The sequence below is a fragment of the Aspergillus aculeatinus genome, assembly GCF_003184765.1.
Source record: "Aspergillus aculeatinus CBS 121060 unplaced genomic scaffold BO66scaffold_2, whole genome shotgun sequence".
NCBI lineage: Eukaryota > Fungi > Ascomycota > Eurotiomycetes > Eurotiales > Aspergillaceae > Aspergillus > Aspergillus aculeatinus.
Window position 1 is genome coordinate 861,214 of NW_020291471.1, and position 23,809 is coordinate 885,022.

The window sequence follows — 23,809 nt, forward strand, 5'->3', positions numbered from 1 at the left end:
GAGAAGCTGCAGTCACTCAGGTCACACCGGCTTCACTTTGAAAATCGGATGGCCGAAGCCAGCATTGGAAGACTGACTACCATCCAATTTCACAGGCTCTTGTCTTGAAGTCAGTTCAAGTCAGCTTACAGAAGAAAGAAAGGGTCGAGTGGTGAGGTAGAGAGAAGTGCCGAACGACTGTGCAGAAGTAATGGCTAAGGCCTACCTGCCGTCCGGGAGGGCGGGAAGCCGACTGTCTTTGCATCCACAAACCCTGCGATCAACAACATCCCTTCTAGCCTCATGTTTCACGTATTCTGGAGCTGTGACCATTGTCATAAGATGGCTTCACACACTACGCGGTATCGAGCTTCTTTCTTCTTGATGTTCTTCAAATTAAGACAGGTCCCACAATCTTTTGCAAAGCAAGAGCCTCCTTCAAGGCCCATCCCTCCGAAACTGGATATCTCGTGTCACCTATCTGCTTAGTCGTCAGTCTAGAGACCTCCCTCCTGATATCAACCTGAAGCACTGCCTAACTGTTCATTCAATATGTCCAGTCAGAAGCTTCTTCCAGCGAACCACAGATCGCCTCACTCGGCCACAGCCAATCATCGCTCGATTTCGCCGATGTTCGCCGAAACCATAGCATTGATTTCCAATCAACAAGACAATCAATCGGGATAGCACTACAATTCTCAATGGTGATTATTATGAAACTATAGAATCATGTCGTTATGGGACAGATTGTGACCCACCAGACCTTTTATTAAGCGCCAAGTATCCTCCATGGAAGGCCAATGCTTCCTGTCCTGTCCGTGATCTTTCACGCTCTCAGACCTTGCACCCGACCCTGCCCCAATATCACCGATTTCCCATGCTAGAAAAATCACGCAAAAATTCTCTCCGGAGAGCATCTGAGGGTGCGGAAATGCCAGGCACCACATACCCTGAGGGAGGGATTGAGGCCTGGTCTGTTGTGCTTGGAGCATGGTGCGCCATGATCCCATCGATGGGTCTGCTCAATAGTCTGGGTATCTTGCATGCATGGACGAGTAAGCATCAACTTGCGGACTACTCTGAGTCGAGCATTGGCTGGATCTATGGGGCATATGGGTTCTTCTTGTATGCTGCTGGAGCGCAAGCTGGTAGGTCAGTCTAGTCGTTCTGACAAGCTGGTATTGAGTAGCAACTAGGACCAATATTCGACGCCTATGGACCCAAGTATGTCATTATCCCAGGCTCGATTGAGATTGTTGTCGCTTTGGTCTGCTTGAGTTTCAGTCAAGGTAACCTTGTTTGCCTCCCCTTGACAAGGAAACACAGCCAGCTAACAGAATCAAGAGTACTACCAAATATTCCTCTCCTTCAGTGTCCTAGGCGGACTTTCCGCGTGCACTCTCTTTACTCCGGCAGTCTCTTGCGTGGGACACTGGTTCGACAAACGAAGAGGCTATGCGACCGGGATAGCTTGCACCGCTGGTGGTCTAGGAGGAGTCATCTTCCCCCTGATCATTCTCTTCGCTGCGCCCAGAATCGGCTTCGCCTGGGCAATTCGCATCATCGCGCTTCTTTCTGCTATACTTTGTCTCATTGCTTGTGTTACAATGAAGACACGCCTCCCTCGCATCAAAGGAGCCAGCGCCTCTGTTGATCTACGTGCTCTTCGGGATGGAAAATACGCCGCCACCACAATAGCAGTATTCCTGGTGGAGTTTGCTGTTTTCATTCCGATAACCTATATTGCCTCGTATGCAATTCACGTTGGACTGAGTGACACGCTTTCCTATGCTCTGATTGTCTTTCTCAATTTAGGCGCCATCCCGGGACGCTTCCTCCCCGGCCTCATAGCCGATCGGATCGGAAGGTTCAATGTGATGGTTTTGACTTCCATTGTGTGTGCGGCGCTCACTCTAGCTCTATGGCTTGCTTCTGGCGACAATATTGCTGCTATTGTCTGTTACGCAGTTTTCTTTGGTTTCTGGAGCGGCGCTGCAATTAGCCTCACACCTGTTTGTATATCGCAGATCTGTGAGACGCGGGACTTGGGCAAGAGGACCGGAACGACGTTCACAATCGCCAGTGTAGGAACACTGACTGGCATTCCAATTGCAGGGGCGATTCAGCAGCAAGATCATGGTGATTACTGGGGCCTTATTGTGTTTGGAGGTGTGCTGTATGCTGCTGCTGCCGTGGCGTTCGCTATTGCTCGGGGTGTTTGTGCGGGGTGGGCTTTGAGGACAAGGTTCTGAAGGCATTTACACTTAAGCTCCACTTTGATGCGTGGACATGCTTAAAAATTGTTGTCGAAGTCAACCCTTGTGAAGCTGCCCAATATATGGGGGAAGATAGGAGATGGTTGTCGATGATATAGATAGATGCCGTTATAGAATCAAGAAAAACCGTTACGATTGTATAGATGGCTCTGTGGATTCAAGTTTGCCAAGTCATTATCGATTAGTCTCTGACAAAGCATCCTTGTAATCATACTCATTTTCTCATGTCTCAAGACAAAATAGAGATCTGGCCGCCTTACGCGAACCCGACAGGGGAAATATTCGGCGAATTGGTGCATAGGCAAAGCTTTCGGCGGAGCAAGGATTCATGTCAGCAAGCTCTAGCATCAGTGCTTCTCGGCTGACAGCACTGTGCTGCATCTGGAAACCATGTTCTGGTCGACACGTCCGCCGACAATGTCCCTAATTCCCTTGTAGCGTCCCCTGCTGGAAATTATCGGCGAGCTACTGCGTAATCTGATAAATCTTCGCATCTAAACAGCGTCATTTCAGACATATAAACTGGGCTCGCCCTCTTTCAGTGCTCAAGTTTGCTTATCACACCCTTTCTATCGTTGTCTTCGCATCATGATTCTCAAAGACAAAGCAATCAACATCAAAGCCCGATTTCATCTCCTCTTTCGTCACTCAAACAACGCTACAAGCACTAGACCCACATATCATGACTTTTCTTCCACAGCGACATTGAATAATGAGTAGGTCCCTGTTTTCTATCTCTTACACTTCCTCAACTTACATCTTAACTTACATGGCCAGGAATGAGAGAGACATGGATAAGACCTACATACGACAGACCCCAGGACGCAAGCCGTCTACTCCTGCCCTGTACAATGGTAAGTATGATTCGATCCCCCGTACTCAAAGAGAGACTGTTGGGCTAATGCGACAGAAAGGCGATCAATGCTTTGGTTCCTGCTGTCGGGGAAATGGGTACCGTTGGTAGACAGCGAATTTCAGAGCTTGAGATATCTTTTGTCTTTTCAGTACAATCCACGAACTGGCAAAACCGAACTATAATTCTTTGGTTCTTGGTTACTGTCGACCTGTGATAGTGGTAGTACTGGCTCGAATTCATCATCAAACTGTCTGCAGTAGTTCAGGAATCTCCTTTGCTCCAGTCTATTCCATTATAGTTAGCAACTACTTTGATCAATTAGAATCAATATCAGATATCAATTGGGTGGCGAAAGTGGTCACAATGGCGTGTCCACAGGCATTGATTTTTACCAGCCTTCACTTGTACATGTTAACCACATCCTGAACAGTCAACCATGCTCTTCTTCTGAGAATTGTCAAGTTTCTTTCTATGTCTTGAGTGGGGCCATTGCTGAATGACTGGGAGGTCCGCGCCTTCCGACAACATGAACCAAGAATTCGGCGGTCTGTTCCAGCGGCAACCGAATCAGACGACAAGTTCGCCGAACTCTCGGCCAACGTCGCTTATCCTCTTCTTAAACTCGACATATACTTACGTTGCTCTCCATTTCGATTTCTGTTTCTTTCCCCTTCAGCTGCACTCGAACTAGGTGACATGGAGCCAGAATCTCCGCAGTCGACCAATGCCGTTCGCCGTAGACCGAACAACTCCCGCCCATACCGGTCAAAGCGACATCCGCCGTGCGACGAATGCCGTCGGAAGAAATTAAGATGTCAGGCAGACAGTCACAGCAGCTGCCAGCGGTGTCTGACTGCTGGTTATCCTTGTTCTTTTGCCTACCCTCTCCACCGACACCCTGGTGCAGCGCTGCCAAGGTCGAGCGTATCATCAACACAACAAGTGGCGACCATCAATTTTACTCAACCTGAGCAGGTCTCAACGGCTCAGCAATCACAATCAGCACATCTGTCAACTAACTCACCGCCATTGGACCTGTTTACCCCTGACCCTACGGGTATTCCTTCGGCTTCTGTCGATACTCGCGCCCAGACGCCGTATCCTTCCGTCGAAAGGCACACACACCAAACCATTCAGACCCTCGATGGCTTGGATGGATTCTCATACCAAGTTATTGGCGCTTCGGGAGAGTCAGATCCGTGGCTGCTGAGGCACTGCAAGTTCAATGACAAAGGGTTCCTTCTGTCCCACCAAGTGCACTTTCGAAACGCAGGTGGTGTTCCGCTGGATGAGAAGATTCCAGTGCATTTCCTTGTAACCGCCGATCAGCTCTATGAGTCCTCAGGACAGAGCCCAGAATGTCCTAGCTCGAGCCTTACGCGGGAGGAGCTCAATAGCGTTGTTTCAGAAGAGTGTGGACAGAAGCTAGTGATTCTGTAAGTTGGGCTATCCCTGGGTTCATTTAGCAATTGTTGATGAGACTACAGTTTCTTTAAGTTCGTGTTCCCAACACTACCAGTTCTGTCCCGCTCGCAATTCGATCTCGCAGCAGCTGGTACTGTGCCGGATCAAAGTACGCTTCAGAGAACACCCGTATGTCTTCTTGCTGCAGTCTACGCATCAGCATTGCCATTCGCCAAGTTCGACGACTATCTCTGCCTCATCTATGCATACTCTCTACCTTCAACTGAGCGACTATGGCACATGGTCCGAGCACTTGTCTTGCGGGAGGGTCACAATCCTCGCTTAGCTACATTACAAGCAGGGATTCTCTATCTTCACCGACCAGTCAGTACAACGGAGAGCGCGGTGGCTGACAGTGTGTCGGTTTGGTCTTTTGTCGGTATGCTCGTGGGTATTGCAACATCGCTTGGACTTCAGTTGGAATGCCGACCGATGGGTCTGCCCGCGTGGGAGCGGAGAACACGTCGTCGGTTATGGTGGGCTATATACGCTGAAGACAAATGGCGCAGCTTACTTATGGGGCGCCCTCCTTACATCAGAAACGATGAGTGGGACGTAACGGACTTGGAGGATGAGGATTTCTCAGTTTCGGATAGTCTTCGTGATGCCTTACAGTCCGCGTCAAACGACGGCAACTCTTCGCATGAGGTTTGGTATGCTCAGCCGTTCCAGCATTTCATTCGCCTGTCTCGCATTGCGGATGAACTGCAACAGTCTTTATAGTAGGTCATTCCAAACTGTGGACGACTTGGATGCTGATCGTTATCTCTCTGTAGCGCGCTCAGGTCAGCACAGCGTTTATGCTCTGATTTTCACGCAACGCTCGAAATCGCCCGTCCTCTTCTCAAGAAGTTGAAAGAATGGTCTGAGCACTTACCCATATCTCTACGCCAGCACAGTCGTCTTACAATCACAATGGAGAGTATCGCCTCACAATCCAGCTGCCTTCGTTTTGCCTGCATCCTCTTAGAAGTTTTCGTTTTTCGCGCCTTACTGCGACCGATGGTTCGCTCTGCCGCTCCGCCGCCCTTGTATGAGGAAACCCACGAGATACCTGGTTTCGCTGGTCAGTTCGACGACCTCATTAATCAACTATTTGAAATGGACGAATTTGAGCCATCGTTGGCGATTGATTTGTCAGATGAGAATGGAAGTGGCAGTGCGGTGCTCCAAGCAGCCGAAAGTTGTGCAGCAAAGGTGCTCCGTACGGTTATGCGACTAGGCTATGGGGATATGTCAGGTTTTTGGTACTCATGTATGTTATACCCTATTGTTATGTCCTTGTTAGTCAACTCCAAGAACAGCGATAGAGCTGACAGCGAAGGGTCCCGTATCGGCTTTGCGACCGTCTCGAATTTCCTGATCCTTCTTCTAGTGCAGGCACCGACAAAAGACCACGGTCTTCGCGCCAAGCGTCTTGTAGACCTCTGGCGGGTCGCACTGCGAAATCAGAGTAAAAGTTCCTCAGTGGTTGGTCTCGGGCTTGTTAGGCTGGAGGCAGCGCTGTGGGCCGGGCTGAGTAGAAATTACTACCTGCCGAGGCATGTCAAGGAGATTCTCGAGAGACGGTAGCTTAGTTGTGTTACTATATAGTAATAAGTTGGTTCAACCCTTTCAACAATTAGACACTTTGACCGAGTGGTTAAGGTGCTGGCCTGCTAAGCCAGTGGGTTCGCCCGCGTGAGTTCGAATCTCACAGGTGTCGTTTCTTTTTTTTTCGCCTTCCCCTTTTTTTGCTGTCTTCTTCCTCAACTTCTGTCATCTCCTGGCGTTTCATATTTTAAAATGCTATATGGATATCTGAAAGACTTTATACATTGTCTTCTTTTAGTGAGTGCACTACTATACCTTGCATGAATGCCAATTTCTGCACGTTTGTGGAATTTTATTTCTTGTCCGCTTGATCAAGATATATTTTGACATCCGGCAGGACACTCCGATGGTGGTTTCAGTGAGACACGCGACAGAACATGAGCAACATCAATCTGAGGGATCATGACTTGATCTACCTTGCAATTCAATGAATACTTCCTTTCCGGAGCATTTTCATTGCCAGCACGACTGATCAGCAGATCATGCAGTGCATAGGTAGTTTCAATCGGAAGTGGCTGTGGAGCCCCACGGGGAAGGCCTCCCTTTCAGCCAGCGCTAGGCTTTCCGCTCGCTCTTTTCCATCTACAAGTACATACGCAACCTACGACAGACACAGCCACACCATCGACCGGGCTTGCCATCCCCGAGCCATCAGACACAAACCAATGGTGTCATCGAGCAATCCGACCGAGAGAACGTTCTGGATGAGTCTGCGATAGAGCCGATCGGATATGGCGGCCCCAACACCGCGGCGCAAGACTCGGCATGCGCAATGGACGCGCTTCACAGGCACGGCACGCACACAGCCTAATCCTCGTCCCGAACAGGTCTTGGCCTTCACTCGTAAGCCCGGAAGCTGCGGAAATTCTCTGGTCACGAGTCAATGGACCGGTTGCGAACGATTCGAGACGTGAGACTATGCGCTTGTGGCAGACCGGCACCATGTGCCAGATACACCACGTGCTGTCGCCTCCGTTCTACCAGATCATAATGCGGAGAACCAGAAGCCGATCATGAATGCAATGAGATTTGATGGAGACCCTTCACTAATCACTATAGCTCAGAAACTGGGACCGAAACATGTGGGCTGATGACTGTCCAACTGGGCATTTTCGGCTAAATGCGATTGACGTCCGAGTTTAGCTGCTCCGCATTTCCCCTCCCTTGCTCTCCCCGACCTAGCCAGCGAGATTCCCCGCCTAGGCATGTTATCTCTCCTTTCCTGCCTCCATTAGCCGCCAAAATTCCTCTGAGGCCTAATTGCAACTGCCACGCCGCCGAATAAGCCTGAAGGCTTGAGCTTGTTGAAACCCTGTCCTATACGAAAAGCTTGACCCCAGACGCAGGCGGATGAAGTCGCTCCCGGCTATCCCGGCTGTCCGGGGTTAGGCTGAGAACCAGACACAAACACCCCCATGGGGTTTGCCAACGCCTACGGATTAGGAAATGAACTGCAGATGCCTTGTTTCGAGTGGCACTCGGAGACAACCGTCGAGACCCAACCGAAAGTCAGGCTAAATGCTGGGCCCAATCAAGCCTCGATATACCCGGCCACGAGGGAATCGCATGACATGCGGTGACGCTGCATCTATCCAGAAGCATATGCTTACCGGCAACGTAGTAGCAGGGAACATGCAGACAGCGAAACAGACATGATTATGAAAGACGTGACTCCCCATGTAGTGTACGGGCTCGCAGATCAATTTATAAAGCCCACGCCCCCTCTCTTCCCCGCTTGCCGATCACCCAGCTTCTCCTCATACCATATCCGGGGGTATTTGGCGTCTTGGTGCTGTCTGTCTTGACTTTCTTTCTAATCCTAATAGACAGCCCTCACTTCACGACATATAGCAAGACGCGATGGCTGTTGGTGTGGGCGCTGAGGCTATCTCAGGCAAGCGCGCCGAGCTCGCGGGCAACCGCGTCGGATGGCGCGGCCTGCTCAGCAGCAAGAAGACCTTTTCGATTGCATTATTTGCGTCGCTTGGTGGTTTCGTCTATGGCTGTAGGTGCTTCGACTAGAGTCGGTTGTGGAGATGCTTACGTTTTTCTCAGATAACCAGGGCATGTTCTCGGGCATTCTTACGATGAACTCGTTCATTCTCGCGGTACGCACCAACTATGATACCCATGGCGTGACACGTTCTGACGGATACAGACCCAACACTATGCAGAACAGACCGGTACTGCTCAAGGCATGCTTACGTCGATTTTGGAACTGGGTGCCTGGGTCGGTACTCTGGCTAACGGATATCTCGCGGACTCGCTGGGCCGTCGGCTTACGGTGGTTGTGGCTGTGATTGTGTTCTGTGCCGGTGTCATTGTGCAGGCATGCACCAAAGACCCAAGCTACGTGTTCGGTGGTCGTTTTGTGACCGGTCTGGGTGTGGGTAGTCTGAGTATGATTGTGCCACTGTACAATGCTGAACTGGTAAATTTACCCCGATCATGATAACTAGGTCAAGATTTGCTTGCTACTGAGGACTGACTGGTGTAGGCACCCCCCGAAATTCGCGGCTCTCTTGTCGCTGTGCAGCAACTGTCGATCACCTTCGGTATCATGGTCAGCTTTTGGGTAGGTGCAAGCCATACTATTTCATGGATCATCTTCAGTGCTAATGACAAGAGCAGATCTGCTATGGTACCAATTACATTGGTGGTACCGGTGATGGCCAGTCTAAAGCGGCCTGGGAGGTGCCGGTCTGCATCCAAGTCTTGCCAGCCATTATCTTAGCGTTCGGCATGGTCTTCTTCATGCCTCAGTCACCACGACACCTTATGAACACTGGCCGCGAGGAAGAGTGTCTCAGCACCTTGGCCCGCTTGCGCGATGCCTCAACCGATGACATTCTCGTCCGCATTGAGTACCTCGAAATCAAGTCCCTGAAGATGTTCGAGCAAGAGACTTCGAGGAGAAAGTATCCTCAGTACCAGGATGATTCGTTCAAGAGTCGCTTTATGATTGGTGTGAAGGATTATGCTTCGTTGGTCACGGACAAGTCACTCTTTAAGCGGACCACTGTTGCAGTACGGTTGACCCCTTGCATACCAGGAGCGCAGCTGATTGTTATCTAGTGTCTTGTGATGACATTCCAACAATGGAACGGCATCAACGCGATTAACTACTTCGCGCCCCAGGCAAGTATTTTCCGCTCAGGATGGGAAATGATATAACTAACCGTGTGGCTCAGATCTTCAAAGAACTCGAACTCGGCGGTAACACTACCAACCTCCTCGCAACTGGCGTTGCTGGTATTTTCGAGTTTGTCTTCACCATTCCTGCAGTGCTTTGGGTGGACAACATAGGTCGCAAGAAGATTCTGTTGGCTGGTGCTGCAGGCATGGCGATCTGCCACTTCATCTGTGCCGGACTTATCGCTACGTACCAAGGCGAGTTTGGAAGCCACCGGAGTGCGGGCTGGGCGACCGTAGCATTTGTGTGGATTTTCATCATCAATTTTGCCTATTCATGGGGTATGTTTGAATCTCCGATACAATGAGCGCAATACTAACAGCCAACTAGGTCCCTGTGCTTGGATTGTGGTATCGGAGGTCTTCCCGCTCAGCATGCGTGCCAAGGGAGTCAGTCTCGGCGGTAGCAGCAACTGGGTATGTATCCTTACCTGTGTCTTCAAGAGCTCGGCTAATTCCTGATAGCTCAACAACTTCGGTGTCGGCTTGGCAACCTCCCCTTTTATTGCACGATCCGCCTATGGCACCTTTATCTTCTTCGGCTGCCTGACGGTGATCGGATTTCTCTACGTCTTGTTCTTCGTCCCCGAGACCAAAGGCCGCACCCTCGAGGAGATGGACGAAGTGTTTGGATCGGAGGGCATGGCGGCCGAAGACGAGGCTCTCCGCCAGCAGATCGACCGCGACATCGGTCTGACGGCTTTGCTGCATGGTGAAATGGACGCATCCGCGGAGAAGATGACGACCAAGGCGGTGCATCTGGATGACGCTCCCGTGCCACCACACACTACCGAAGCGTAAGCCGGCAGTTGCATGGTGCCGGTGCAGTCCGGTGCACGGGATGGCGTCGGTAGCCCCAGCCATGAAATCTATTATCCTTCCTTTTGCCGGAGAGGGCTTGCTGATCCCGTGCGACGGCTGCATTGGGGCGGAAGACGAGCGGTCAAGGCTGACTTGGTCGTGCAGGGTCTCTCTGGAGGCTAAATCGAGGGATGTATTTAGCCGGAATTGAGGGCCGGGGTCACAGTACATATCTTAGTCATAAATTAATGCAAACCCGAGGGTTTATCTTCAGCCAAGGATTCAGTCATAGAGTCATCCTTAGAGAGGTAGCCGAGGCTTGAACCGTGGACCTAACCTTGAAAACTGAGGCCAATGCTCGTCAGCGGCTTGCTCGTAGGTTCCATGTTCCCCCGTGGGCGGCGGCGGGTGTAACCGCCATGCGGAGAAAAAACCGTGCCTTTCAAGGTTCCAAGTTTAGTATGCTGTCGGTCTTAACAGGCTAAGTCCGATCTCATCCATGATTCGATGGTGTACTCAAATCGCCTTCCACCACTGCGTACTATTTATGGCAAAGGTAGGGCAAAGGTAGGCCAAGCCGTGCATTGAATACATCCAATACAGATAAGTTTCTCCCAGGTCTTTCGCCTGGCGCACCTCCCACCACTCATCTCGATCACGTTGGAGCTCCCGCTCCCCGCATCGCGTGCCCACGCGCTTTTGCTTCTACCTATACCCCCAATCACAGTCTAGACAATCTCTGAATAATCAGTCGTGCTGTCTCACTGCTATATCCACTCCCTCGGTTGTGGTCGCAACTCTGCACTATCTTCGCTCGCTGAGTTTACTGAGACCAAGACCGGAGTAATGGATAGCCCTGTTATCGTGAATCCAGTTCTATTGGGAAGGTGTTATCCCCGGAATCAGTAATTATCATTCATGTGGGGTGGAGCGAGCAGCTTGGATGCCTCGGGGGTGTATGAACCAAACTCGGTATGGATGTGAAAGCGGGCAGGGCAGGGCGGTACCTACCGCTGGACAGCCGATTCTCGGAGAACTGGAGACCGTAGGCCACAGACACCAGACTCCGGCATGAAGCGATTGAACTGGCTTCAGAGTACCTTGTGTGGGCGGGGGGCTAGACTCGCAAAGCAGTGCTAAGTAACTGGTGGGGACATTGGAGGTTCGGTTTGGCTAGTTCCAGGGCGGAGTTGAGGTTGGACACCGCGGCTTAGTAGAATGGAATCATTCCTCGTTGGGATGGGTGTCTGTCTACCTTTAGTATAAATCATATGCTCGATATAGCGAAGTCCGCAATATAAAGAATACCTCACTGGGACGAGCTTTAGGTTTTGGCTTATATCGTCAAAAGAAGCGCAGCAGGGACGGAGATGACGCTGGGGGGTTTTCCATCAGAAACAGGGAGGTGGCTGTTACTAGGGAAGACTAGCTTATACTTTGGGTTGACTGGGGGAGAGTACAGAACGAACGTGGCCCGAGTTCGGGGCATATTGAGTGTTGCAGAGCGGTGGGTAAGAGTGTTTAGTGCATCGAAGTAAAAAAAAGACCTAAGTGTAAACACGTAAAATAATTCTTCTGATTAGACAAATCTGCATGCTATGCTAATAACGCTCACGTATACTGCTGAAAATAAAATAAAATGACATCGTTTACAGTCATCCATCGTAAAACCTAGTTGCTTCCCACTGTCAGCGCGGCGATCAATGCAGCCCCAATGCCCGAGCCATCCTCCGCCGGAACAAAGGTGATCAAGTCCTCCTCCTCCGCCGGCCACTCCAGGATCTCCCGCAAAGCCGCAGCAGCCCGCTCCTTGAACTGGTAGTTCTTGCTGAACGCCGAGCCGTCCACGCCAACACGCCCCCGCGTGACTCCCTCCTTCTTGCAGATGGCGGCGATGCCACAGGCGTAGAGCCGGGCCGCCCGCGTGCACACGATCTCCGCCAGCATACAGCAGGTCTTCAGCTCCTGAAGCGTGGGCTCGATTCCGAACTCCTGCTTGAGCATGGCGCGGGTCTCGGCCATTTCACTTTCCGCAACGGCATTCTCCTCCTCCATGCGCGACAGACACGAAGACTCCATCGCGTGGATGTCACGGAGGTTATGGAGATCACAACCACTCAAAAAGCCCACTGTCTCGTGTAGGTGTACGAGAATCAGTCGGAAAAGTTCTCCGGTGTACAAGCCTGCGACCATCTTTTCGTACGTCTGCTGTCCTGGTCGCGGGGAGGCGCGGTCGATCTCGAGGTCGAACATGCATCGCGGGAGGACTTTGTGGCTGTTGTCAAAGGCGCCGTATTCGGTGTTGATGCCGACGAGCTGATCGGGGGGAAGTTTATGGGAGGCGATCTTCGGGATGTTGCCGCTTTTCTCCATGTACGCGGCGTTGCAACCAGTCCCCAAAATGCTGCCAATCTTTACGCCGGGGTCCTTGTAGGCGGATGCAATTAGTGCTCCGGTCGTGTCGTTGACTAGCGCTACCACCCGTACGGGGATGTTCTGTTCAGCTGTCAGCAAGAGAGGTTGCTTCGGCGTGTACAACAATGATTGGGACCCGCATACCCTTCGCTCTAGAGCCTGCTCCAACTGTGCTACCACGTCGTGTCCCTCAACACCTGAGATATCCCACCCCTTTGTCCAGCGTTGGAGGACGCCGTGTCGGATATTGTCTTGCGTGACGGGGTAAGAGAACGTGAAGGCTAGGGGCAATTTCTCTGACCCGGGTGGTGTAAGATGTTGCTCTTGAATGAAGTCTTCGATGCGGTCGGCGATGAAGGTCCAGAGCTCGTCTGCGGTGCAGTGTCTCATGTGCTTGGGGAGTTTGAATTTATGCTGTGTCAATTCGCATCCCCCTTTTTCCTCGGTCAAGGTCACGTTGCAGACGCGAAGGTTCGTACCGCCCATATCCACAGTGAGATATGAGCCTGTCTCGTACCCGGTCGGCTGGTTCATCACCCACGTCACGTTCATAGGCTAGATACCGTTAGTGGCAGGATGCATGGTGAGGAGAAACGATCTCATACAATATCGCTGTCTTCATTGCTGAGGCCTGCCCTGGGTCAGTAAGTAGACACGCGATACAGTCAAAGCAACCACAGACCTTTCTCAAGCTCCTGAACAAAGTGATCAGTAATGCGCCGGAGAGAGTCTCCATCGATGGTGAACATCTGCGCAATGCGCTCAACCTCTTGCGATACCTTATCCGGGGTATCTGCTGTGCGTGAGTACCAGGACCTATGACCAATTACCGCTGACAAAGGCGCTTACCCTTCAAGACAGGTGCAGTTGGGGCACAAGCTCCCTGGGCCTCCTTCATTGTGATTTAGTGCGCGGGGTTGACTTAGGGGGTCAGATATCATGCAAGAATGGCTTCTGTCAACATGGACGGACATAGAAACCTCCGCAGTGTTATATAACTCTCTCCAAAGAGGAGGGTGAGGGGCAGAGGCCCTTGCGCACCCATCCCACGCAAGCAGACCGAAGAAGGATTTGACCCCATCATGACATCTCCCTCCTTCCCGCCGGGGGTTGTGTACTTGTAGAGAACGGAGGAGAGAAGTCCGGATAAAGACCATGCGCCGGGCCACCTCCCAGCCAACCAAAGGTGTGCAGACCAACTTAAAAGTTGGCGATCAGTATTTGGGTGGGGCGCCGAGTCAGGGCTGGCCCGGCGAAATCTCGCTTTTGATCCAAGTGTGACGTCGGCCCGATGTGGATACGGGACTCATACGGGACTCATACGGAACTCGGGATGGACTGTCGCCGTTGGGTGCAGTCGGCTCCGGCCGCATGACGATTATCTTACCTCTGGCACTAATGGAAGGGGTCCGATGCCATTCTGCATTCCTGATTGGGAATGATCTTGTGACTGCATGTGGAAAGCTATGGAATCAGAATAATTCCCGGGGTTGCCGAGGCTTGGTGGTGGCTATCAACGACATAGAGTGCAGCATTTGGCAGATAGCGTAGCGCTGCAGCCGCGCGGCCGGGCAGACGTTCTAGATGGTTCACAAGCAGGCACGGATCCTGAACCTTCCTGGGATGATTCGCCATCAGGCCATTGACTTTCGAGACGCTAGCTGCAAGTCGCCCTTAGATGAGGGTTCGCGAGCTTTGACACGAGCTTTCATGCGGGCTTAGCTTTAGAGGCGCTACATTGAAACGCTGGAAATGTTAGCAGATATGCAGTGTGTACTAAAATAGTTGAAGCGAGGGCGAAGAAGCACCGTAATTCAAGCGCTTGCTTGTCTGGAGCTTAGCTTTCGTGGACACAGGCAACACACACTTGAACCCCGACACGGACACGGGCACAGCTAAGAAGCATAGAAGAGGAGAAGGTTTGTTGAAGCGGCTGTTCTATGATTAAAATTAGGTTGGGGTAGATTGGGGTAGATTGAGAGTAGATTGAGTAGAAGGTGAGTGGGAAAGTTGCAAGTGTGGAAATGGAAATGGAAAGAAACGTGGGGTGGTCGTCGGTCAGTCATCCAGTGATCGACCCCCACTTCTCCAGCCTTGAGCCTTCCATCTCCTCCCACTTTGGTTATCACAACTAAAACAACAATTGGTTCGAGATAAGCATCTCCCCGCCTTCAAACGCGGTAAGGAAACTTGTATCTCAATTATTTTGACTTCAAGGTCCTCTCAAATCGACTTTGAGATGTTTCGCAACACGCAGCTTTCTTCTGGAAACTTCTACTCTGTTCGTGTTGTTCTCCGCGTGACCGATTCCGAACCACATTCAATGCGAGAATGACCAGGCCTATCATCCAACGACTACCTTACTCTGCACCTAGGGAAGACTTCATCGATGCCCTAAAACGAGATGGGTGTGTGATAGTCCAGGGCTTCACCACATTGGAAACGTTAGAGGAAGCAAGACAGGAAGTTCAACCATGGCTGGAGAAAGAACAACAACGGAGCAAGCTGGGTGGTGAGCCGATCGCACCAGAGGTTGCCATCAGCTAGATAGCCTGACAAACAACAGCCCTCAATGGCGGAACTCGCACTTGTACACGTCTTATCGGGCGCAGCAAGACCGTGCGCGAGAAATTCTTCTCCGATCCGTTGTACCAGGTAAGACAGATCCTGCCACGCCCAGAAGAAAGGAACTTGTCCTAAGATATGGGCAGGACCTAGCCGAAGAGTTCCTCGCGATCACGACAACCAACTGGTACGGCGACGAGCCGTCTACTAACACCACTCACCCGCTTCTTTCAATCGCCATCACAATGGAAATCCGACCAGGGGCGAAAGCGCAGAAGCTTCATCGCGACGACAAGAACCATCATGCCAGACATGCTCGTGTTGATGCGTACCACGCGAACCGCGATATGCTTTTCGGCTTGTTTGTTCCCGGGTGCGATACTCGTCGTGCGAATGGAGCCACGCGTGTGGTCCCGGGTAGCCACCTTTGGGGCGATGAGATGCCGGAGTTTGGCCCTAATGGCGACACGGGTCTTGTCGACGCTGAGCTACAGGCCGGCGAAGCTATGATCATGTTGGGCAGTCTCTACCATGGAGGCGGGGAGTTCTTCGAGTCTTCAGGAGGACGAATGATGCACATTATATTTATGTGCAGCGGAATTTATCGTCAGGAGGTAGGTCGAAACGTATTTCGCTCTACGAATGAGTGACTGATCCTGGGTCCAACAGGAAATATCGTACCTTTCGTATCCGATTGAGGATGTGCGGACATACTCAAAGTTGGTGCAACAGCGGTTGGGTTGGAAGCAATCCGAGCCGAACCTGGGATGGGTCGATCTGGTCTCTCCCGATGCCTTGTTGTGATGACCTGCACCGCTTGGAGTGTCTTTAGGTAACCGCGTAAGGAATCAGACTTGTCAGTTATATCTGGGCAGTTCGTTGGCGTAGCTAGGTATGCTAATGTAGCTTATGTGAACCTAGCTTGGCTATGAGATGCGATCCTACGCCTGGCGCTCTAGTACGCTCGGGACTCGATTCAACTGTATTGTGCCCGATGCAGGGAAGACACAGACCTTCATCTCATATCCGAGACTAACCTACTGTAGACTCTTGGCGAGCATCGGGCGTGGGGAAGATGTATTGAGCAACGCCTCAGCCACCAACACTCCCCGGGCCACTGCACCCACATGCATATAATCCCTCGCATTGAGTCAAGGCACTTTCATGCCAAGAACGAATATGCAAGACGATGTGGTAATTATTAGAACAAACTAAATCAATGAACTATAAAGAAAAATAGCATGGGCCATAAACATCGTCAAATAGGTATTCACTCCCAGCAAGCGTAATCCGGGAAGTAGCGGTCATGAATGCGCCGTGCATACTCAACCACCACAGGCAAGCTTTTCAAGATCGCCTGAGTCTCCGGACAGCTGGACACGATAGGTTAGAATTGATCAATGCCAAAGTTCAAGAAGACTTACGCAGAGCAAACCAAAGACCCAGCCAGAAACCCAAACAAGACCGCGTCGGCCTCAGTCGGCTCCTCGCCGCCCAGCACCCAGAACGGCCCATCACCCTGCTTCTGGGCCTTGCGGGACAGCAGCAGCTCGCTTATACTCGTCCAAACCTCCTCCTTGAATCCTTTCAGCTCCTCCAACGAGAACCGCAGGGTGCCCTGGTTGTACAGCATCTCCCTCTGTCTCCGGTAGATGTAGTATCCCACCGCGACCTTGACCGGGTACGGCAGCGCGCTCAGGGCGTGTTTTCGCATCTCGTAGTAGTTCTCGATCCACTTCTCGTGGTTCTGTCGCCCGAATCAGCTTCTCGGACCGTGTAGGCAATCCGTGAGGGAAGGAAAGGGGAAGTGTACCAGATAGAAATACAACCGGTCCTCCAACAGAGCCCTCACTCCAGCATCCAACACCTTCTTCTCCGCATCGAGATCGCGATTAAGGTCAGTGATTACACCATCCTCAATAAACCCCCGAGTGATCAGAGCTGAGTCCGAGATGGTAGTCTTTGCGCCCGTCGTCCGGTCCGTGATATCGACGTATGGAATCTTACCCCGCGGGCTGCCGAGCGGGGACCCGGCGTCCGTGCGATACGAGATCCCCGCAAAGCGCAGACGAGCTTCGAGCTTCGTGACGAAGGGGGACCAGGTGTATTTCCCGGGCCAGGGGAAGCCACGGTAGAGCGTGATTTCGGGGGCTTGGTTGGATGCCATCGTGATGTGTGGGTTGTGTTGCGGGGAGGTGGAAGAAGTAAGCTTTTAGTCGTCTTTGTTGCTGGGTTGTTGGGCGTCTTATAGTCGGGCGCCTAAAGTCCGCAGATGTCGAGAAGGATCGACGGATCGCATAGTCTCTGTTCGCTTGGGAGATGGAACGAGCGAAGAGATCTTAGCGGCGGGTTGAAGTGGTTACTATGTAGCCTTCTCTTAGCTTTGAAGTCAGGATGGACTAGAATGTCTTTTGTTGGAGGGCAGTGCAGTGTGCATTCGTTGGTGGTTGCCTAAGGCTAGCTGGGTGTTGCCTTGACGCTAGTGTTGCTTTATGTTAGTAACTTGGTTTCTTGCAAGTATCCATCCACCTTGGTTGGTATAGTCTTCATCCTGCTATACATTCTTCGTCTGTACTTAATGATTAGAGCTTTCAGATTTCAGATCTGAGTCGAGTCGTGTCGGTGCACTCGCAGGAGATATATGATTATGCTCGTTCCGTTCCCCTTCTTGGTGACATGGGCCGACCGGGCGCATGCAGGCCCGAGCGGAAGACCGAAGTATACTCGGCTTCAGCCAGCCCGGTTCCACCAACTCAGCTCCACAAACAATCATCTTTCGAGGGATATACGCGAGTCATCCATCACTCATAATAGGAGTCATTGCGGTCTGATAGCTGGCGCATGGTTGGATCAACCGAACGGGCAAGCTTTACCGACGACAATACAGCCCAGGCCGAGCAAATAAAGCGTCCCAGCTTGCCATGTGAGTATTCGACGAAGTTGCAAAACAGACACTACCTAGTCCTTACCATGGCCTACCTTAGTGATCTACCACTCGAGATAATCTACCTTCTTCTCCCGGTTTGCTCTTCTCCCGGTTTGCTTGGAACGGTGATCCTTCATAGGCATTTACTGAATCGCATTAGGTGCTCAGAAAAGCAGATCTCCTATCCCTCCGTCTCGTCTGTTGCCAGCTCTCCATCATCACAGCGCCCTATATCGATGAACACCTCATCCGCGAGATCCACGAAGGCATACACTATCATCTCCATCAAGCGGCAACCACACCCCTCCACACAGCTCTTCTCCAAAGACTCCTCCGTTGTGGTGCCCTAGTCAACCACCGCAACGACACTGGCGAAATCGCCCTTCATGTCGCAGCTCGCTATGGAAACCTGCAAGCCGTATCTCTTCTACTACACTCCGGTGCCGAGATCGACGCAGCAACCTTCCACGACTGGACACCACTCCATCTCGCCTGCCGCTACGGTCATGCAGACATAACCCAGTTCCTCATCTCTCACGGCGCAAATGTCAACAAACCCGGATTTCAAGGATGGACGGCCCTCCACTATGCCGAACGGGAAGGCCACGCGGACTGTGCTCTCGTTCTCCAAACAGCGGGTGCAGAAAGCCCCAAGCCCCGGAGGTGCGCTGCGAAGCGTTTGCATGGCTGGTGGGGAGTTTACACCCTCTGACCAACTGCGAAACACGCTAGAATTGCTTGATGAGATCAATCAGCGGCGGGGAGGGGCTTGCCCATTCGCAATCTTGTGCTATGGAGCTTGATAGATATCTAGCCCTCAAAACCCTAGAGATTACCATGGAACAAATAGCGGCATTGTGACTAGACAGGCTCGGCTGTACCGGCATAAACACCTGGAATTGCATAGATACCAAGACTAAAGACAATATAAGTTACGCGCGCATCAGAACAAGCCAATCAATCGACCATGCTGATTCGTGGGCGTTTCAGCCAACTAGCAGGGGTCTCTGCACGTTGCTAGGCCTCAGCGCACAGCCTCGCTCTAGCCGCTAAGCAGCCTACCAATTTTTTCCGAAAGCCCCTCTTCCATGCCTCCTAATCTCTTGTGAACATCATCTCTCGTGAACAAAGCAAAGTCCTTGAAGGTTACATTAATCATGGCGGCTGCGTTGCACTGTCCTTCGAGACCCAAAACGGTGGCAGAGATCACATCTCGGCTAGGCAATTCCGCATGCGACGAGAAAGAGAAGTCGGCGCTGCGTGCTTTGATCTCGCAAATGGTCGGCCGATTTCGTGACAAGAGCCGTCCAAGTTACTATGTTGAAGCGTCACGTCTGTCACGAGCCACAACTCAGAGACAATACCACTACTTGGCACAAGTTTTCTCGCGGGCGATCGTGGACAACGCCGAGAAGGGTAACGCACTTGACGGGGATCTTCTCCCTAGCTTCGTCTTTCTCCTTTGGAATAAGCCGGAAGGTTACTCGCGCGATGGACTTTATGCGGCAGTCAATGCATTGCGTGAGAGGCTGGACTACAAAATCCGCGAGAATGCATTGGAAGCTCAATACCTTCTGTGCTATACGCTCGGTGTCTTGCTCGACGTCGCGGTAGATATCAAAGCATCCGAAATTGACAAAGATTCACTACGGGACCCACTTCTCAAACTACTTGCGGATTTGAAGGATCATGATGAGCCACGCTTGGCTCAAGCGGCAGCCTACGCGTACGAAGCGCTCAGAGGGATTTCAGACAATCAAGGTCCCTGGGATATCTTCTGGAGCAACAGTTGGAGGGTCATTGCAGTGGCTGCAAGAACTGCCGGGGCTGTCTCAACTATGAACCCAGAAAGGCTACTGGAGGCGGGGCCAGACTTGATGGAACTTTTGGAATTCTTGAAGAAAATCTATGATGCGGGCAAAGACCTAGTTGAAGCCATCAAAGAGATGGATGAAGTGTTTGTTGAGAACATCCGAAGACTTCCAAATCAAAGGCTCTGGTATGGCATACTTCGGTACACTAGTATGCTTATTATGACTGGCGGCAACTCATTTGACACCCTTGAACACATATTACCGAAGGTCCCCTGTGGGGATAGCTGGCAGTTCTGGTGCGGATTGTATGCCCAACTCGAACAAGGCTTCTTGTTGGGAGGTCAACGGGAAAAAAATCGGATCATCCGAGTCGTCAACGTAACATTCGACATGAAATCTTTGCAGGAAATAAAGGCAAAGAGTTTGCGTGTTCAGCAGTGGATCAACCTGATTTCAGAGACGTTTGATCAGAAAGGATGGAAACAGTCCTTACCAAGAGCCCGAAGATCCTTTCCGTTCCGCTTTTTGAAAAAACTAGAGTGCGAACCGCAAGTGAGGAAGCCTTTTGACCCGAATACGGCAGCAGCTATCGGTGGCAGCTTGTTGGAAGATGCGTGGCACGAGTGCAAGGAGGCGCAAAGGTTCTATGCAGATGCCGCGTTGACGGAGTATTATTTGCAACAGAACCGGCTTAAGATACTACGTCTCTCAAACGACACTCTGGACATCGAAAGTTGCTACATTAATCTTGGAATTGTCAAACATTCCCTTGACCGACAAAACCAGGAAGCCTTCGAACTACCCCTCCAGAGGCGTCTAAAGGTTGAAGCACCGGGCGAGGGGGAAGCACTTGAATTACAAGAACTTTTTGATGCCCGTAAGCTAAGAAGCCACGTTGGTTCTCCCGATGTCCAGTCAAGAGCTCCAAGACGTATTCTGATTAGAGGTCGTGCTGGAGTCGGAAAGACAACGTTATGCAAGAAGATCGTTCACGACTTCATCAATGCCAACTTTCCCCGGTGGAAGTTTGAACGGGTGCTTTGGATACCCTTGCGGAAGCTGAAAGACAAGCCTACTCTAGATCAGTTCCTTTGCCATGAAATTTGGTCAAATCACCGCGAGAAAAACCATTTCATCTCTGCTCTTCTGGGGACGATATATGATCAAACAGACAACCAGACTCTTCTGTTGCTGGACGGCTTCGATGAGATAGTTGGCGCGAAGACCCCCAGTGGAGACCTTGTCAAGTCTCAACCGATGTTGGATCTTCTCAACTACCCGAATGTCATCATTACGTCCAGGCCGCATGCAGCATTCGATAAATCGATTCAGGACTTTGATCTCGAGCTTGAGACGACAGGTTTTCGCTCCGAGCAGGTAGAAGCATACGTCGACCAGATTGTGGGCTGCATTGGCAAGGATGAAAGATCTGCAAAGGAGATCAAGCATTTCATCAACAGCCACTGGTTGATGAAAAGTCTTCTTCAGATTCCTATTCAACTGGATGCGTTATGTTTTGCTTGGAACGAGAGGCTTCTCTCGCAAAACATCAGAACCATGACTTCCTTGTATCAGGCAATCGAAGTCAGACTATGGAAAAAAGACATGGTTCTCATGGGAAAGCTGAGCGAGAGTGAAGCTGATAATATCTACGTACGGTCTCAAGTCGAACAAGCTATGCATGACCATATCGAGCTAATTCAGAAGCTTGCTTTTACTGGCTTATACAACAACATTTTTGAATTCACACATCGACATCGAATAACAACATATGCAACATTGCCTGGCTTGGAAGGTAAATCAGACAACTTACTCAATGAAGTATCGTTTCTTCGGAGCTCTCATCCCGCGGAGAATCACCAACGCCATACTTATTACTTCCTTCACTTGACCTTCCAGGAGTTCTTTGCTGCTCATTACTTCGTGCACTGCTGGATGACTGATACACCGCTTATATGTCTTGAACTGGACTCGACCGAGTGTCATCATCTGGATGCAAAACAATTTATACACCGCGAGAAGTATAACGGTCGCTACAATGTGTTGTGGCGATTTGTAGCGGGACTTCTCTTTGAAAGCAAGAATCAAGAAAAACTGACTCGATTTATGCAAGTACTGAATAGCGAGCCAAGAGACCTACTTGTACTTGCACACCCTCGTATCTTGATGTATTGTTTCAATGAGATTCTGCTTCGTCCTGGGTATAGTGCCCTGCAGCAATTGCAACACAGCATCGATGGGGAGCTACTGGCTGCTTTAGTGGGATATAATCTCCATGACTCATTCCGTTTGAGTATCGAAATGGAGTTCCCAGAGCACTTACTAGGGCGCATTCTGGACAATTCAGGTGATAAACTCAGCATGAGGACTCTTCGCGACATATCACGCCGCGCCTGGGTATCACCAGCACTCCTACAGAAGATGGACGATATTTTGCACACTAGTGAGTCCAAAGGCTTGAAGCAGATTACATTCCGTGCTCTCCTTAAGCATGAGAGATTTCAGCAAGAGCTCCTCCAAAAGATGCTCGAGACTCCAAAGCTGTGGAAATTGGCATTTCCTGATCTAATTTTCACGGGGAGAATTACGAGCGCACGGGAAGAATTTATCAACACATTGTTAGCCAGGATCGAGGCAAAACAGTCTCTAGTGCCAGAGTGGGTTAGTTTCATACAATGGCACGTCAGGCTAGCTGAAACGAATATAACAAAGCTTGTATCACTGCTGGAGGCGCGAGAACCACCGTTGAGGGAATTTGCTGTGTCAACACTCCAGTTCAAACTATCTACAAACATCGATATCCTCCCGCGTGTTCTGGCTCTCCGGCATGATAGTGATCTACAGGTGAAGCTTGCGGTCATCCGAGCTTGCTCCGCGCTCTCTGGCAGGCAATCTGTTCTTGAAACATTACACGGTGCCCTGAATGACGACAATGCACAAGTTCGAAAGCTTTCTGCAGATGCCTTGGGGTCAGAAGAATCTTTGCCCATCGATATTTTGGACACTTTGGCGTTTCGAATGAGAAATGATAAGGACGCTATAGTAAAGATCAGGGCAATGGAAGTATGGAGCAAACATTGTGTCAGCCCAGCGGACATCGTGGAAACTGTCGTTCCATTCCTGGATGATGGGAACTCTTGGACTTTTAGGCTTGCTGCAGCTGAAGTAATAGGCCGTCAAAAGATTCCTGATTCGCGCATGCGATATTTCGTGTCTATGCTCAATAATACAGACTCGGAAAAACGACAAATTGTGCTTCGAATTCTCTTGAAATTTTCCGCGCACTCCCAGCTCCCAGACGATGCTTTTGAAGCATTGCTCAAAATCTGGAGTCACGTTGAAGATTTCGAGGGCGAGAGCGAGAGATTTCCCGCGCAAGATATTCTTCTAAACTATCATGACTTGAGTGACAACGTTCTCAAATCTTTGATTCCCTTTCTTGGTCATCCAGACACGCAACTGCAACGCCAAGCGTGTGCGATATTTGCTGAACAGTGCCGATTGCCAGAGTATGCCATGGGACCCGTCTCAGCTCTGTTGATTGACTCAGATTTAGACCACGCGAATAATTCGACAAAGCACTTGGCACTAAAGGCCTTATCTAAGGACCCAGAACTACCGGAAGGTATTCTAGAGTCCGTGGTCCAGACCCTAGCGACGGTGCAAGACGATACAGGTAAGTATTATGCCGTCAACTGCCTTCGTGCGCAAAAGCATCTCAGTCCAGGGCTCGTGCAAGCCACGATTTCAGTTCTCACATGGTCCACGGCATCAGAGGTTGAAAGTATCATTCGCGAGCGTGATGAATTTAGCACGGTGCTGCCGAACCTCGATGGCGAGCGTTGGGAGATCTTGTTCGAGATCTGGATGAAGAAAAGCCTGAACTCCGACTTTTCTTGTGTTCTTCAGGAAGAGGAACTTCGGCTTA

At 50.9% G+C, this 23,809-nt stretch overlaps 7 protein-coding genes and 1 non-coding gene across 8 annotated transcripts; 6 read left to right on the forward strand and 2 right to left on the reverse strand.

Annotated features, from left to right (window-relative positions):
* Positions 1-910: 910 nt before the first annotated feature.
* On the forward strand, positions 911-3,293 carry BO66DRAFT_407717 (MFS general substrate transporter; the record flags this gene model as incomplete). Its single annotated transcript, XM_025649072.1, has 4 exons — positions 911-1,127; positions 1,176-1,268; positions 1,324-2,195; positions 3,261-3,293. The coding sequence occupies 4 exons, from the start codon at positions 911-913 to the stop codon at positions 3,291-3,293; spliced, it is 1,215 nt and encodes a 404-aa protein (XP_025508823.1).
* A 509-nt stretch (positions 3,294-3,802) lies between these two features.
* On the forward strand, positions 3,803-6,147 carry BO66DRAFT_364370 (Zn(II)2Cys6 transcription factor; the record flags this gene model as incomplete). The annotated part of the gene is made up of 4 exons (XM_025645160.1): positions 3,803-4,547; positions 4,599-5,297; positions 5,352-5,830; positions 5,900-6,147. The coding sequence occupies exons 1-4, from the start codon at positions 3,808-3,810 to the stop codon at positions 6,145-6,147; spliced, it is 2,166 nt and encodes a 721-aa protein (XP_025508824.1). The 5' UTR covers positions 3,803-3,807.
* A 52-nt stretch (positions 6,148-6,199) lies between these two features.
* BO66DRAFT_t17 lies at positions 6,200-6,280 on the forward strand. Its single transcript has one exon. It is a non-coding gene; the product is annotated as a tRNA-Ser (tRNA).
* A 1,730-nt stretch (positions 6,281-8,010) lies between these two features.
* Positions 8,011-10,380, forward strand: BO66DRAFT_339872 (putative MFS monosaccharide transporter). The gene is made up of 9 exons (XM_025644390.1): positions 8,011-8,173; positions 8,224-8,276; positions 8,327-8,599; positions 8,666-8,743; positions 8,800-9,195; positions 9,244-9,306; positions 9,360-9,642; positions 9,692-9,777; positions 9,826-10,380. The coding sequence occupies exons 1-9, from the start codon at positions 8,029-8,031 to the stop codon at positions 10,159-10,161; spliced, it is 1,713 nt and encodes a 570-aa protein (XP_025508825.1). The 5' UTR covers positions 8,011-8,028; the 3' UTR covers positions 10,162-10,380.
* A 1,452-nt stretch (positions 10,381-11,832) lies between these two features.
* BO66DRAFT_397570 (hexokinase) lies at positions 11,833-13,474 on the reverse strand (the record flags this gene model as incomplete). Its single annotated transcript, XM_025648608.1, has 5 exons — positions 11,833-12,657; positions 12,721-13,131; positions 13,182-13,207; positions 13,259-13,369; positions 13,426-13,474. The coding sequence occupies 5 exons, from the start codon at positions 13,472-13,474 to the stop codon at positions 11,833-11,835; spliced, it is 1,422 nt and encodes a 473-aa protein (XP_025508826.1).
* Positions 13,475-14,688: 1,214 nt separating this feature from the next.
* On the forward strand, positions 14,689-16,023 carry BO66DRAFT_387808 (phytanoyl-CoA dioxygenase family protein). The gene is made up of 4 exons (XM_025646392.1): positions 14,689-15,088; positions 15,143-15,231; positions 15,288-15,755; positions 15,811-16,023. The coding sequence occupies exons 1-4, from the start codon at positions 14,908-14,910 to the stop codon at positions 15,943-15,945; spliced, it is 873 nt and encodes a 290-aa protein (XP_025508827.1). The 5' UTR covers positions 14,689-14,907; the 3' UTR covers positions 15,946-16,023.
* Positions 16,024-16,344: 321 nt separating this feature from the next.
* Positions 16,345-17,524, reverse strand: BO66DRAFT_70948 (glutathione S-transferase family protein). Its single transcript, XM_025653522.1, has 3 exons — positions 16,955-17,524; positions 16,566-16,888; positions 16,345-16,514 (listed from the first exon to the last, which is right to left on the reverse strand). Exons 1-3 carry the CDS (start codon positions 17,306-17,308, stop codon positions 16,412-16,414), a joined length of 780 nt encoding a protein of 259 aa, XP_025508828.1. The 5' UTR covers positions 17,309-17,524; the 3' UTR covers positions 16,345-16,411.
* Positions 17,525-19,248: 1,724 nt separating this feature from the next.
* BO66DRAFT_283529 (NACHT domain-containing protein) lies at positions 19,249-23,712 on the forward strand (the record flags this gene model as incomplete). Its single annotated transcript, XM_025643093.1, has 3 exons — positions 19,249-22,357; positions 22,841-23,323; positions 23,438-23,712. Coding segments are annotated over 3 exons (3,867 nt in total), but the record flags the coding sequence as incomplete, so codon positions are not given.
* Positions 23,713-23,809: the final 97 nt, after the last annotated feature.

What these genes read in the sequence shown, in the direction of transcription:
- BO66DRAFT_70948 (XM_025653522.1), bottom strand. Translation starts at nt 17,308, where the DNA reads ATGGCATCCAACCAAGCCCCCGAAATCACGCTCTACCGTGGCTTCCCC. An exon ending in ACCGGTTGTATTTCTATCTG is followed by an intron (nt 16,889 to 16,954) that starts GTACACTTCCCC and finishes TTCGGGCGACAG; the next exon opens with AACCACGAGAAGTGGATCGA. An exon ending in GGGTCTTTGGTTTGCTCTGC is followed by an intron (nt 16,515 to 16,565) that starts GTAAGTCTTCTT and finishes TATCGTGTCCAG; the next exon opens with CTGTCCGGAGACTCAGGCGA.
- BO66DRAFT_387808 (XM_025646392.1), top strand. Translation starts at nt 14,908, where the DNA reads ATGACCAGGCCTATCATCCAACGACTACCTTACTCTGCACCTAGGGAA. An exon ending in TCTCCGATCCGTTGTACCAG is followed by an intron (nt 15,232 to 15,287) that starts GTAAGACAGATC and finishes AGATATGGGCAG; the next exon opens with GACCTAGCCGAAGAGTTCCT. An exon ending in GCGGAATTTATCGTCAGGAG is followed by an intron (nt 15,756 to 15,810) that starts GTAGGTCGAAAC and finishes TGGGTCCAACAG; the next exon opens with GAAATATCGTACCTTTCGTA.
- BO66DRAFT_339872 (XM_025644390.1), top strand. Translation starts at nt 8,029, where the DNA reads ATGGCTGTTGGTGTGGGCGCTGAGGCTATCTCAGGCAAGCGCGCCGAG. An exon ending in TTAACTACTTCGCGCCCCAG is followed by an intron (nt 9,307 to 9,359) that starts GCAAGTATTTTC and finishes CGTGTGGCTCAG; the next exon opens with ATCTTCAAAGAACTCGAACT. An exon ending in TCGGCGGTAGCAGCAACTGG is followed by an intron (nt 9,778 to 9,825) that starts GTATGTATCCTT and finishes AATTCCTGATAG; the next exon opens with CTCAACAACTTCGGTGTCGG.